General features: G+C 45.8%; 1 protein-coding gene across 1 annotated transcript; it reads right to left on the bottom strand.

Annotated features, from left to right (window-relative positions):
• Positions 1 to 5,070: 5,070 nt before the first annotated feature.
• Positions 5,071 to 15,445, bottom strand: LOC103177278 (transmembrane emp24 domain-containing protein 9). Its single transcript, XM_007891376.2, has 5 exons — positions 15,218 to 15,445; positions 11,336 to 11,436; positions 10,818 to 10,943; positions 9,391 to 9,537; positions 5,071 to 7,586 (listed from the first exon to the last, which is right to left on the bottom strand). Exons 1-5 carry the CDS (start codon positions 15,354 to 15,356, stop codon positions 7,437 to 7,439), a joined length of 663 nt encoding a protein of 220 aa, XP_007889567.2. The 5' UTR covers positions 15,357 to 15,445; the 3' UTR covers positions 5,071 to 7,436.
• Positions 15,446 to 15,762: the final 317 nt, after the last annotated feature.

The following is a 15,762-nucleotide window of genomic DNA, read 5'->3' as shown; positions in this document are numbered from 1 at the left end:
GATGGAGCCTTGAGGTAAACCTCAGGTGACCGGATGGGGGCGGGAGGAGAAACCATTTGCCGAGATGCATTGTTGCCGATTAGTAAAGTAGGACTTGAACTATGCAAGGAGGGAGGAGAGGCGGTGGAGGATGATGGTGTGATCGGCTGTGGAGAGGTGCAGAAAGTTGAGGAGGCAGAGGGAGCCCTGGTCACAGAGAGAGAGGACGTCATTTGTTACTTTGACGAGTGTTATCTCTGTACTGTGAGCAGGGTGAAAAATGGACTGGAGGGGTTTGAGTAGAGAGTGGAGGGAGAGGCGTGAGCAAAGTTGATTTGCAACGACGCGTTCCAAAACTGATCACAAAGGGCAGGTTTGAGATGGGTCTGAAGTGTGTGAGGTTGGAGGGATTGAGGATATGTTTTTTAAGGAGAGGAGTGATGATGGCAGTTTTGAGGGGGAGTGGGACAGAGCCTGAGGAGGGGGATTGTTTGATTGTGTCAGCCTGTAGTAGGCAGAGGAGGGAGAGTTGACTGACCAGAAGCTGGGTGGGGAGGGAGTCAAATCATTAGGTGGTGGTCGGGGAAAGGGAGAAGGGAGGGATGCGGGCAAAGCAGTGAAGGGTGGGGGTCATGGTAGGAGGAGAGGGTGGTGAAGCAGGAGGTCCCAGCTAGGCAGATGTTGTCTATCTTGGAGATAAAGAAATCCAGAACCTCTTCATACTTGGCATCTGAAGTGAGGATTGAGGACACTTGAAAAGGAGCGTGGTGGAGGTGGTATGTTGTGGAGAACAGGATTTGGGGGCTGTTTTTGGCCTAGAGGATGTCCTGTGAATAGAAGGTGGTTTGGGCTTGAGAGAAAAGGTGGCTGTTGGTGTGAAGATGCTCAACTCACAGTGGCCAGCGAACCGTGAGGCCAGTTTTGTGCCATTTGCGCTTGAGCAACCGGGTTTGGGATTTAAGGGAGGGGAGGTGACTACTGTACCGGGGGGAACAGGTAGGTTTGGAGATGGTTCTGGATTTCAGAATTTTAATTCTCACAAGAGAATTAAAGGTGGAGGAGAGGCAATCGTTAAGCAGGTTGACGGCTGTATCAGGATCGCTGCAAGTAGAAACCAGAGAGAGACAGTCCAAGGCTGAGAGGACGTTTGTGAGGGACTCGAGCGGAAGTCTTTTCCATGGGCAGAAAAAGATGATGGAAGGTTTGGAGGAGGGGGATACTGGAGGAGAGGGAGATGAAGAAGTGGTCAGAGATGGTCTTGTCCATGATTGACAGACCAGAGATGTCTAGGCCATGGGTGATGACGAGGTCAAGTGGGCGGCCACGAATGTGGGTTAGGGAATTAATATGGAGGGTGTGGTTTAGGGTGGAGGGGAGAGCAGTCAGAGGAGTTGGGGCAGGAGTTGAGGTGAAGGTTGAAGTCGCCCATGATGAACAGGCGTTCAGTGCAGAGGAACAGGAGATATCCTTGAGGAAGGAGCCAGGAGTTTCGAGGAGGGTGGGGGGGGGGGTGGGTGGGTGGTGCGGCGGTAGACTAGGAGAATTTTGAGATAGAGAGAGGAATGATTGGGCATGGTGATGTGCTCAAATAAGGAGAAACATCCAGAGGAGTAGGGGAACAGACCGAGGGAGGTTTGTGAGATGAGGGCTACCCACCACCGCGACGGTGGGGTCAGGGGGTGTGGTGGAAAGTATAGCCAGTGGATAGGGTGTGGTGAGGGGGACGGGGTCGCCGGGGGTTAGCCAGGTTTCTGTGAGCTCTAGGATATCAATATGTTCATCCAGGATGAAGTTGTGGATGGCGAAGGCTTTGTTTGAGAGGGAGCGGATGTTTCGGAAGCCAATGCGAAGAGGGGGGCTGATGGGAGAGGGGCTGGGGGCAGAGGGGCGTGGAGGAGTTGCAGGTTGTAGGGAGAAAATGGCCACGGATGTGAGTTAAGGAATTAATATGAGGGTGAGGATGAAGGCTTCACACCAGTCCACCAGTATCCCTAAACCTATCACTGCAGGACTTTGCTGGACCCTAAACTCCTTACCTATCCTAAACCTTACCAACACTTTGCTGCATAGTCTGAGATGTGATCCTGTGTGAAGAGCATTGTATAATTGCTATTGTTGACACTGAGGCCAGTTATAGTATTCACATCAATTACTGGACTGAGCTAATTAATTTCCAGACCAGGGCACTTCACCATCTGTATGGCTGTCCTTTATCATGTGGCACAAACTGAGGCTGAACTGTGGCGAGTTTGCATGCTCTAGACTATTTATCAGTAACCTGGGCCAATAGAAAAGTGCAGTTGCACTTTTTCTGCAGAATCCGCGACAAACACCCTCCTCAGCTACAAACCGGGCTGTAAGATGTAGTTTCTGGCCCCAGGTCTCGCGCTGTTTACTCAACACTAGTCTGGGGTCCAGCAGGGTGCTGCAGTGAGGGTTAGGCTCGAATCGAACACGCATTCGTGGGAAATGGGATTCACTGTTGTGATTGTCTGCGTGTGTCTCTATGTGAGTCTCTATGTGAGTGTGTCTGTGTGCCTTTCTCTATGTGCTTGTGTCTGTGTGCCTCTCTCCCTCTATGTGCTTGAGTGTCTGTGAATGTCTCTTTCTTCTGTGTGGTGCGGTGTCCCTCAGGGCTCTGTCCTCGGTCCCCTCCTCTTCACCCTCTATATGCTCCCCCTTTGGTGACATCATCCGCAGACATGGGGTTAACTTCCACATGTATGCGGATGACACCCAACTCTACTTTTCCTCCACTACCCCCAACTGCACGACCACCGATGTCCTGACAGCTGCCTGTCCGACATCGAGTCCTGGACGAGAGACAACTTCCTTCAGCTCAACGTGCGCAAAACTGAGGCCCTCCTGATTGGCTCACGTCAGCGCCTCCGCACCTCAGGCGCTGACAGCATCAGCATCCAAGGCTGCACTCTCCACCTCTCAAAGCCATCAGGAACTTCGGTGTTCTGTTCGACCCTGAGCTGTCCTTCCTCCCTCATATCCGCGCCACAACTGGCACCGCCTTCCATCACCTCTGAAACATCGCCAGACTACGGGACTACCTCACCCCTCACGCGGCTGAAACTCTGGTCCACGCTTTATCACCTCAAGGCTGGACTATGGGAACTCTCTCCTCGCCGGCCTTCCCGGCACCTCCCTCCACAAGCTGCAGGTCATTCAGAACTCTGCAGCTCGTGTACTGTCCCGCACCAGACACCGCGACCACATCACTCCCACCCTCGCTCGCCTCCATTGGCTCCCCATCCCCCAGAGCATCGAATTCAAGATCCTCATCCTCACCTACAAGGCCATTCACGGCCTTGCACCCTCCTACCTACTATCCCCCTACTTACCTGCCCGTACCCTCCGTTCCTCTGGCTCTGGTCTGCTCCACATCCCCCGCCCCAACCGCCCGACCATCGGTGGCCGGGCCTTCAACCTCTCGGCCCCTCGGCTCTGGAACTCCATCCCCCAGTGCCTTCGCCGCCTCCTCCCTTTCCTCCTTCAAGGCCGGTCTCAAGACCTTTCTCTTCGACCGTGCCTTCAGCTCCCCTCTCGACTCTCTACCCCCTCCTCGCCCCTCCCTTCCCTCCCCTCACCCTGACCATTTCCCCCCTGCTCGGGTCCTGACCCAACTGTCCAGCACCTTGAGACGTCCTCCCGACCTGAAAGGCGCTCTATAAATGAAATCTTGTTGTTGTATGTGTGACTGTTTGTGAGGGTCTCTGTGTAAGTCTGGGTGTCTCTCTCTGTATGTGAGTGTCTGTATATCTTGTCTATATGTGTGTTTATGAGTGTCCTCCTGTCTTTGTTTCTGCAAGTATGTTGCTCTCTTTCTCTCTGGGTCTCTGTCTCAGTGTATGGTGCTGGGCCCTCAGGTGGTGAAGAATAAAAATGGCCACCCAGTTTTTGTTGAAGCATTTAATATTTCTTTGTAACAATCTATGTTACTTGCTCACGTTTAGTTTTTTTAGCAATAAAGTGAAAAAATGTAGGTTGGCAGTAAACTGTATCTCAATCAACCCACCGCAATTTTTGGCAAATATTTCCACTTTTCTATTGGCCCTGGCAATAACCACGCTGCCCAACTGAACCGCGATTTATGACAGCACTAAGCCATAGACAGAGGCTCACTCCTTCCAGCCAAAGTGTTTACTAGTAACTAGTCAAGTGTAGTGACCGTTTTGGGGAATGGAAGGAAAATAATATGGAAAATGAGAAGGACCTGGGGGTCCTGATTGACAATAAATTGAAGCTCTCCCAACAATGCTCTGTGGCAGTGAGTAAAGCAAACCAGATGTTGGGATGTATCAAAAGATCAATAGCAATCCAAAATAATGAGGTAATCCTGCCACTGTATAAATCATTGGTGAAACCATAGTTAGAGTACTGTGTACAGTTCTGGTCGCTGCAGTGCAAAAAGGATATTGAAGAAATCGAGAAGATACTATAAGGAGGGCAAACAAAATGATTGAGGGAATGGAGGGACTGGACTATGAGGAGTGACTAAGTTTGGGCATGTTCACGCTGGAAAAGAGAAGATTGAGAGGCAACATGATTGCTGTCTTTAAGATTCTAAAGAGACTAAATAATATAAATCATGACAGCCTGCTTCAACTTGTCCAGAATAGGAAAACCAGAGGACACGGCTTGCGATTGAAGGGGGTAAATTCAGAACAATCTACGCAAACATTATTTCAGTGAGCGAATAGTGAATGTGTGGAACAGGCTCCCTGGGGAGATGGTTGGAACAGGAAGTGTTGATTCTTTCAAACAGATGAGTTTTCTTTTAGAAAGCAGTTCAGGACATATGTGCACACGACCTTGGAAGGCGAACTAGATGGATCTTGGTCTTTTCTCATCTAACATTTTTTTATGTTCTGTATTTGGAGCAGCAAGACTCTAAAAACAGCCATGAGACAAATGACTAATCTATCTGGAGGTTTGCTGTACAGACTTCTGTGAGAAAACAGTTCAAGCTTATTCAAGATACAAAGAATGGTGCATTGTTATCATGATGTAAGAGCACCATGTAAGTGTATAAAGTGCTGTATCTGGAGCAAGCAGGAGAAATGCTTTAAAAACATCAGAAAGAATGGAAGTAGTTTATTTCAAAAAAAGATGAGAACTGAAAATAATGTTCACAAAAGCAGTAATAAAGTAAAACAGACTCATCATGGGGCTTATTTCAATACACACACACGGAAAATCTCATTAGCCAAATTAATCTCTTCACAAAATACATCAAGTTCCAGAAAAAGGAAACCAAAGCAAAGTCAATGTTAGAAAACCCATTTGAACAGAGAATTACATTTAGAACCCGAGTGCGTTGCTAGAAATACACATGGGTGTCTTCACCGTGATGACCCAGACAGGTACGTTGCCTATTTTAATCATTCACTCCCCATCTTTGCCCCAACCCATTCCTCTGATTCAATAGCGCTTTCAGAAGTTGCAACGATGCAATCAGGGCACTGTACCCAGAACAGTATGTTAAATACATACCAATGAGCAAACCTGACCCACCCCTTAACTAAATAGACTAAAACTGTGTATATGTACATAAACACCCTAATTTATTCCTGCTTGGCAGGAAGAGCAATACTGTTCTACCAATCAGGTGGCTCCTTGAAGAGGTCTTCGAAAGCCAAGCAAAGCAAATATTGTATAAAATCTCATAAGCCTGTTTGCCCTCTACTGGCAAATTAGGCAAGAGGTCAAAGGCCTGCAACCCAAGCCCATCAGCCTTCCAACCCAACTGTAGGCTCACATCAATCACGTATGCTCACTGTAGGTTGTGATTCATTCAGGCCACTAAACCCATTCATCACCCGAGCTGCATTCTCCCGTAAGCAGACTGCTCTGCATCATCAAAGGCTTCTGCGGAAACCAAATCTGCACCTCAGGTGAGTCATCAAAATGGCAGCCGTGGGAAACAAAGGATAGCAGCGAGAGGCATCAAGTTTGGATTATTTTTTAAAATCCAGTTTCTTGGGTACAGGGCTCACAGACTATTGATGGAAGTTTAAATGTAAATATAGAGCTCAAAGTTGAACTGGATTAAGTTTGGAGAGGTGGTTAGATTTGTGCCTAATAATCCAATGCGGGCTGTTCTTGCTGTAGTGACAGTTCCTCCAATTAGTAGAAACTGAGAGGCAGCACTAGCCATCATCTGTCCTTCCCAGAAAAAAGGGGCAAGGGAAAGCATCCATAAGAGGAAAAAGAGGCAAAGTACCTGCTAAGGTAACAATCCTTTGACTCAACTGCGACATAAATTGATAAAACGCTGCATAAACTTTACAAGTCTGTCGTAAACGCCAATTTGGGACTGTGTGAAAGGTCAATCATTTGAATGCAGTCAAAGCAAAATGCTTGTGCAATTTTAATGCCCACTAGTGTGCTATTGGATCCCTGATCAGAAGTAGAGTCTTGCTGGAATTATATATAGCTGCTTTGAACAACCTGAATCAAGTGCAGCTCCAGAAACATAATCCCTTCCCACTCGCACCCGTTCCAGTAGCGAAATTTAACAAGCCTACAGCGTTTCAGACGTCCTCTTCGTACCCCCACCCCACCACCAATGTTTTAACATACGACCAAAATCAGAAGGCTTTAAAAAGACCACAATAAATTACTTTCCATTCATTTGTACAGTCAGACCAAGGAATCAAATCCTTCATCAGCATTTCTCCTCTCGCTCTCCTTTAACTACAGCGAACATGAGAACTGATCAACCTGTTGCCCTTTGCACAGGTCCGACCAGTACAGTTAAAAGCTTGGCACACCAGGGCTATTAGTGAGCCAAAAAAACAGAATCTTTCTTAAAAATAAGCAAGAATGTAGATTCTCATTTTAAAGTGTATCTTAAATGACGGTAACTGGTGTCCACACACTCGTTCCCACTCTTATTTACCAGTGCAGAGAAAAGAGAGATGCACTGAAATGAAGAAAAAAAAATTAAATGGAGCTGCTGCATTGTAATGTGTTGTGTGTGGTGGTGGGGTAGGGGGGCGCAAAGAGAACATTACATTTACATACTGCAGAGCAATACTCAAATGCTCGGGGATTATTGAATGGAATTTGGTGAGAAAACTTACATTGACAAATATTTAGTGACCCAAACCAACACAAAGAGGACACTTTCTGATCATACGCAGACAGGTGCAGGTTGGATAGGGATTTCAGCACTTACGCACCTCACCATTGGTAGCCAATTGACACTTTTAGGTAGCCGGTGGATTCTAGACAATATCCAAGACGACTGCCAGAGACAATGAGCCGCGGAGCTTGCCAGGATCCACGTGACGATCGGATCTTCATTTGGTTTTGGGAAGGAGGGGTGTGGGCGGGTGAATTCCATTCCATGATTTAAGTTGCGTACTTGGAAACGTGCGTTTGGCCGACAAGCCAAGTAGTTAAAATTAACCAGTTAGATAATAGGTTATTGCAACTGTGTCCTACACTAGTTTCTTGGCTTCAAAGAAGCTTTTCAAATGCCTCATCTGCCAGATTCCAGTCAGAATGAGGATCAGTGTTTGCACAATTGACCACCACAGGACTCGCTGGTTGGTGCTCTCGCTTGTTCCCCGAAAACGTTCCTCACGGTACTGCAACAGAAAGAGATCAAATTATCTTGTAGTCCTCATTATTAAGGATCAATCTGGTTAAAGCTGCCACACTATACACAGCTAAACAACCTAACAATGAGGCTCTTTAATTTGTTTGATAAAGTGCCATATAAGAGACTTACAAGCAAAATAGAAGCCCACACTATTAAAAGGACAGTGGTACAGAACTGGCTGGGAGACAGAAAGCAGAGCGTGGTGGTGAACGGTTGTTTTTCTGACTGAAGGGAAGTGTGCAGTGTCCCCCCCAGGGGTCAGTATTGGGACCACTGCTGGACTTGTGTATAGAGAGTACAGTTTCCAAGTTTGCATTTGATACTAAGCTAGGAAAGTAGTAAACAGTGAGAAGGATAATAGCAGACATGGACAGACTGGTAAAATGGGCAGATGGCAAATTAAGTGGATAATTACAAAGTGAGGCATTTTATGAGGAGAGGCACTATAAGATGATGGTAGAATCTTAAAGGGGGTGAAGGAACAGAGAGACCTGGGGGTTCATAGAAGTAAATCTTTGAAGGTGGCAGGACAGGTCGATAAAACTGTCAAAAAAGCATACGGATAGAGGGCTTTACAAATAGGGGCATAGAATACAAAAGTCAGGAAGTTATGATGAAGCTTTGTAAAAAACTGGTTAGGTCTCAGCTAGAGTACTGTGTTCAGTTCTGGGCACCACACATTAGGGAGGATGTCAAGGCATTGGAGAGGGTGCAAAGGAGATTTACCAGGATGGTACCAGGAATGAGGGACTTCAGTTATCAGGAGAGGCGAGAGAAGCTGGGATTATTCTAAGATCCTCTCCTCATCTACAAGGCCATTCACGGCCTTGCTCCCTCCTACCTCTCCGACCTATTATCCCCCTACTTACTTGCCCGTACCTTCTGTTCCTCTGGCTCCGGTCTGCTCCACACCGCCCACCCTAACATCGGCGGCCGGCTTTCAGCCTCTCAGCCCCTAGTCTCGGAACTCCATCCCCCAGTGCCTTCGCCGCTTCCTCCCTTTCCTCCTTCAAGGCCGGTCTCAAGAACTTTCTCTTCAACCGTGCCTTCACCTCCCCTCTCGACTCTCTACCCCCTCCTCGCTCCCCTCACCCTGACCATTTCCCCCCTGCTCAGGTCCCGACCCAACTGTCCAGCGCCTTGGTACGTCCTCCTGACGTGAAAGGCGCTCTATAAATGAAATCTTGTTGTTCTTGTATTCTCCTTGCAGCAGAGAAGGTTAAGAGGAGACCTAATAGAAGTTTTCTAAATTATGAGGGGTTTCGATAGGGCGAACAAGGAGAAACTGTTTCCACTGGCGGGTGGGTCGATAACCTGAGGACACCGATTTAAAATAGTTGTTAAAAGAAACAGAGGGGAGGTGAGGAGAAATGTTTTCACACAGCGACTTGTTTGGATCTGGAATGCATTGCCTGAAAGGGTGGTGGAAGCCGATTCGATAACAACTTTTAAGAGAGTAAGAAAGCAGATGAACTGCCAAAAAAAGTGTGAGAATTGTTAAATGGATGCTGGCAAAAATGTAAAATTCTGCTTCATTTTACAGTCCAGGAGAATACAATAATGACGCCCTATTTTAACTCTACCTCAAGCAAACCATTTAGCTTTAGCAATATGTCTACCACCCCTTACCATGTAACCATAGAGGTTACAACATTACAGATCAACTTAGCAACCCAACATTACTGGACCACGGCTCCTTAAACATCACTGTGCCGTCACTCCCACAGGTATGACTGCCCTCATTTTTCTTGAGTTTGATTACTGCCTCAGATCCACCCATTTTCACTCACCCGTTGGTAGTTCTGTTCCTTCTGGATCTGCTCCGCTTGTTCAATCAGTTGTCTCACACGGAGCTGAAGCTCTGACAGCTTGTCCTTGGCTGCAATCTGCTCATAATCATTGGCATGTTCACCAACCTGGATATCCAGGTGAACCCGCTGCACAAAGAGAGGGGAAAAACTTCCTGTCAAAGACCATTCAGTTTCTAGAGCAACAACCACCACACAATAGTGACTGGCCAGTGATGGTTCAGCTGTAGGACATGGGCCACCCACCTGGCAGTATCTCCAAAACTACCTCAATCAATAGTCAGAGAAATAAACACAGGGATAGCTAAACCTTCTGCAGCAAGGGGAAAAAAAAGCTTACTAAAAATTAAACCACAGCTGCATTCCTGCCTGGCATAAAGCACACATGTCTTCAAACAGGATCCTCCCATATTAATCCAAGACCTGGTTAGGAACGTTAGTCCAATTCATTCTGTGACTCACCACTCCCAAGGCAGAGAACTCAATTATTCTAAGAAATTCCAATAAAGTTACTTTTGGCCATGCACAGACCAATATCAAATGCGAATGCAAGGATTATCCGAAATGAGATTATCTAGATGTATTTGGATTTAATTTTGGCAGTTCATCTGCTACCAAATATTACAGCCAGAGTGAGCCATTTTTTAGAACTCGATCTGGCCGCATTTGTGAAGGTACCAAAAGGAGACAGTAAATTGGTTAATAATAATAATCCTTGCACTTGATACAGCGCCTTGTGACATCATGCACTGACTGTATATTTTGTGGTTCAGCAAATTGCGCACAGCCGTGTCCCACAAACAGTTGTGGATTGAGTGACCACAACTAAGGGATTATTACCACCGGAAAGTGATCCGCCGAACGACTAACAATCGAGCTCCTACTTACTGCCAGGTAAACAGGGCAAGATAAGCAACAAGAACAAGGTTAACAGGACTTAAGCAAGATTGCAACAATTCTCCCCTCTCCAAACCCCACTGTGTAGGCAAAGATTATTCCAGGATTAGATCAATGCCCTTTTCAAAGATATGCATTATTTAAATTAAGAATTATAACTTAATTTCAATAAATGTCCCAAACGTCTACATATCCCACATACTAGCAGAACTGGCTTATCAGCTCAGCGTTCATACAATTAGTCACATTTCAGCAAATCCAGCTAACAATTACAAAACTGTAGCTCCTTCAAGACAGGAGGAGGGGCTTCATGAACATTATAGAAACTTAGTTGTCCTTTCAATATTTAAGATGAAAAACCCTCCCCTTCTCTCTTCCACTGCCCCCCAGACCCCTCCCTCCGCTCCCTTTCTCGACCCCCCCCTCACCTCCACCTCTCTCACGTCCTGCGCCCTCCCCTCTCACATTTCTATATTGGTCTTACTGTAAAATGTAACTGGATCTTTCCTTACCAGCATTCCCGATGCAAAAAGGGAGAGTTTGGTAGAATTGGAGTGAAGGCAGATCTGATGTTCTCCTGGAATGTGGGAGGTGAAAGTGAACCTTCCTTCAGACGCGTACTGTCTCGAGAGAACAACCTACATAGGAGGACGAAGGAAAATTGTAATCTGCATTCAGCATTTGATTTTAGCACCTGCTCCCCTTTCTCTATAATGTTGTGATAATAAATCTAATAAATCTCTATACTAAGTGCCTGCAGGAGCAAGCCCTGTTTTGTCAGTAATGTTAAATCGCTCAAGGCCACTGTGGATGCAGACTGCCAGCCAGTGAAAGCATTACAATCATTTCACAGGATTGAGAGCACCTGCCTGGGAATACAAGTTACTACTCCAATTCTTAATGTTTGCATACCTCACTCTCAATGAGCACACTTAAAAACAGATCTTAAAGACCAAACTGTCAGATATAATTAAAAGACTAGTTTATAAAGATAATTACAACAACCTAGCTCTGCTAGAATATACCATACCTTTTCCTCTGGGTCCTTCACTTCCACAAACATCCCCAGTCCCTGCGGAGATGGCAGGTATTCCTCCCTCTGTTTGTCGTACATCAGAGTTTTGTAGTTACCTTAAAAAAAAGCAAAACCATAGGCAATTTTTTTAACTCCACAAGCCTCTGTTTATCTAGCAGTAAGTAAGAACCCGGTTGTTAGTCAATTGGTGGATCGCTTTCTGGGGGTAATAGGCCCTTCCAAAAAATAACTACAAAAAAAAATTTGCGCACCCAATCCACAACTGTTTGTGGGACACTGTTGTGCAAAATTGACTGCTGCATTTCACCCACATACTATACAGTCAATTCAATTTACAGTATATTTTGTGAGGGGCTTTCAGACATCTCAACTCTGTGATAAGACGCTATATCAAATGCAAGGATTATTATTATTAATAATTCAATTGAAATAAAAAAGTTATACAAATGATCGTCAACCATGTCATTGCATTAACTTCACTGCTGGTCAGCAACTGTATGCCAGGAAAGAGAGGGGGAGAATAAATCTAGAGTAAATAATCATTAAAGCTGTCTGTTAACGACAGAAAAATGCATATCACTGCTGTAGCCACTAAACTTTGCAACAGAAAGGGTTCTGATAACATTAATAGCAGGTCACTGAAACAAACAAAACACCTTCTCTGGGTTACACCACCACAGCAATCTATGTAATTCTATGCATTCATTATGTAGAGTACACGTGGTTCAGAATGCACTAAGGTTGGCAGCACAATTGAACAACAGTAACATCAGACTGTACCAACAAACCTACCGATGCGTTTGTGGCCTCACAGTCCCTGCCATGATCTGAATCGTTACAACACACTGAGTTCACTTCCTTACACAGGGGGAGAATACCGGAAATAGTCACAAGACGGCCGTAATGTACTCCTAAAGGCTGATTTTCAGTGATTAGCAGAGGTGTGGAAGCAGAAGGTGCATGAATAGCACAAACACAGACAAGACAAAAGAACGACAGGCAACATGTTATCAAATACAGAAGTAGAAAGATGAAACTCACATCCGATTTCATACCCACGTCAAAGCATCACCTACAAAACGCGCAGTCACTACAATTCACAGTAAAAATTCTGTGAAGTGCTTTAAAACATTTTGATGATGTGAGAAGGCGTGACATCAAATGCAAAGATTATTAAGGATTAGCATTATAAAGTGCCTCCAAAATGAGTTAATGTTATCCCTTAGACAAATGTTACTGTTAATATGGCCAGCAAAATCCCACAAAGACCAACAACAGTGATCAATAAAGTCATTACTCCTCTTCAAAACATTGCCTTGAACATCCACCTGAATGTGACTAGTCCTCAATTTAAAGCATCTTCCAAAAGACAACACTTTCAACAATGCAGCACTCCATCACAATAATGATGGCTTTAAGGCTCAAATTCATATCATGGAGGCAATGAGTCCTACCAACTGAGTCAAGCTGACAACCGTCCTTGTTAAAAAAATGTTTTCATTAAAATACTCAATCCTTTTTTCACATCAATAGTAACCTGACCTGATGCAGGTTAAGCTTGTGGTATATTAAGACGTGGGCCCAATCGTTTCTCCCTCATGGAACTGAGCTCCTGGGCATTGTATTCAAGGCTTTGCACCAGGCAATTTGAAAAGTCCAGGACCAAACTATGAAGTGGATTTGTGATAAAAAGAGTAAGGGGCAGCAGAGAAGGATTCCCTTAGCATACACTGTACCCTTTGTTAACACCACTTACACGTGGACCTAGATTAAACCTGCTACACTGCATTTGACCTGGATGTTTAAAAGATCTATATCACCAAAAATTGTCCTGAACAGGTCTTTCCACCATACAAATTACTGATGAGGAAACTCTGAGGCATGGGATGGCTGCTGATGGGAGTCCAAGTTCATGAATACATGCTTACGTATCCAGGCCTTGGTACCCAACCTGATTGATACGCAGAGGCAAGCAACTGCTGCTGAACCTCCAACTGATGGAGTCATTTCTTCCATGGGTAGACTTTGAGCAGGATGATGGCAATGCATTTACACATTCAAGCTAAGTTGGTCTACTATGTTGTAGCTTGCAAGAAGTTCCTAGCACCTACTATCAACCAAGTAATTCAGCCCCATGCTGGTCAAATGTCTAATGACCAACGAATGACTATTCTTCCTCATGAGGTCGCATCGGGATTCAGTGCAATTCAACATTGGCACCCAGCTGACAATGGAATATCTCTGTGGCTGCCTCAGTAATTCAGTTACATAGATATAACAGACATAGAAAGAGCTATTCAGCCCCTCAAGCCTGTTCCACCAGTTTATTAAATCATGGTTGGTCTGTACCTCAAATCCACTTACCCACCCTTGCCCCATATCCCCTAATACCCTGACCTAACAAATATTTATCTACCTCCATTCGGTGCCAGGTAGACAAATGCTTATCTACCTCCATTCAGTGCAGTACTCCAAGGCACACCTGAAGATGTACCTCTCAGCCGGGTTCATCAGCAGGACTTGGAGGTACTCATTGATCACTGGGGGTAGAGATTCACCCACTCAGCTCCTGATAACCATGCAAGCCAACATCCACTTCCACATTTATCCCTCAACAGGCAGAAGAGCAATTCTAACTGGACAAGGAGCATGAGGCTTACTAGTGCTCAGAGCTGCAGTTTTCACTGGCGAAACTCCCAACACTACCCTAAAATAGACTCTGGGGTCCCCATGTCATGACTAATGAACCTGCACTAGGTAAGCAAGGTTCATTGAGAATGCATACTCCAAATAGACACATGGAAACCATACAGCCTGGCTCAGTTGTAGCACTCGCACCTCTGAGTGAGAAGGTTGTGGGTTCAAGCCCCACACCAGGACTTGGAATCGCATAGTCTAAGATGACATTCCAATGTAGTGCTTGAGGGGGATGGGAGTTGAATTATCAGAGGTGCTGTTCTTTGGATAAGACATTAAACCGAGGTCCCATCTGCTTGTTCAGGTGAACATTAAAGATCCCATAACATTATTCAAAAAAAGAAGAGTTTCACCCAGTGTCCTGAGCAACAATACGCCAAATAAAACTGGTTACTCACTCAATCGCTGTTTGTGGGACGTTGCTATGCGGAAAACTGCACATGCATTTCACCCATAAAATACTGTCACTATACTATAGTATTTCCTGTGAAGCATTTGGGACACCTCAACAATGTGATAAGGCACTACATCAAACACAATAATTATTATCATCATTACTATCAAAAAAAAATATTTGGTCACCCAATCCACAACTGTGGGCAATTGACTGCTGCGTTTCACCAAACAATATATAGGCAATTCACTTTAGAATAATAATAATCTTGCATTTGATATAGCACTTTTCACATCTTCTAGACGTCTCAAAGCGCTTCACAGATCACTTTACAGTATATTCTGCGAAACACTTTGAAACATCTCACAGATGTGATAAGGCAAATGCAAGAATTATTATTTTATTAATAATAAAACACACAAGTAGCCCTCGGTTTGGGGACTCTTAAGCTCTGGGTCCCCACGTGTAGCAGACATATATCTGACCAGGACAAGCCATTTAATCTGAACACAAACATTTGTCTGGATTTGAAGATCAGCAACACTTTGCCGTCTGACTTTGTCTTTGGTGTCTGACACACGCGGAACCCCATCACCACCCAAACCAACCTGAGAATTCCTTCCATACAGCCCACCCCCCACATGGGAATCCCAGAGAGAGATGGTTGGGTCACAGCAGAGCTGAGGTCCGGGTCACTGAGCGCTGACCTGACAGCCACACTCCCCCACAGGCCGGCACCGCAGGGGCCGGATGCCGGCTGCTCGCGGGGCCCGGAAGCAGCTTACCTATCACCATGGTTTCGTCCGGAATCTCCTCGATGAAGCACTTCTTCTCCGTCTCGCCGATGTGAAAGTACAGCCCAGCGCACAGGGCAGCCCCGCACCGCAGCAGCACCAGCCAGCGAAGCCACTGAGTTGCCGCCATCTTATCGCACACCGCACCTACTGCGACAGCGCACCCGCTAGTCTCTGGCTGCCGCGCATGCGTGGCATTAGGGCCGGAGCCGGTATGACGCATGCGCTGAAAGTTGTGCCACGTACCATTTAACCGAGTTTCTCACTGTGCTGATTGGCTGTTTTTGGAACTTGACTGGTGATTGGCTGGTTTGGGAGTTAGTTGCTGGTGATTGGCTGGTTTGGGAGTTAGTTGCTGGTGATTGGCTGGTTTGGGAGTTAGTTGCTGGTGATTGGCTGGTTTGGGAGTTAGTTGCTGGTGATTGGCTGGTTTGGGAGTTAGTTGCTGGTGATGGGCTGGTTTGGGAGTTAGTTGCTGGTGATTGGCTGGTTTGGGAGTTAGTTGCTGGTGATTGGCTGGTTTGGGAGTTAGTTGC

This window comes from Callorhinchus milii, unplaced genomic scaffold, assembly GCF_018977255.1.
Source record: "Callorhinchus milii isolate IMCB2004 unplaced genomic scaffold, IMCB_Cmil_1.0 Scaffold13, whole genome shotgun sequence".
NCBI classification, from domain to species: domain Eukaryota; kingdom Metazoa; phylum Chordata; class Chondrichthyes; order Chimaeriformes; family Callorhinchidae; genus Callorhinchus; species Callorhinchus milii.
Note: the sequence above shows the minus strand (reverse complement) of the source record. Positions and strands in the feature narration are given on the sequence as shown.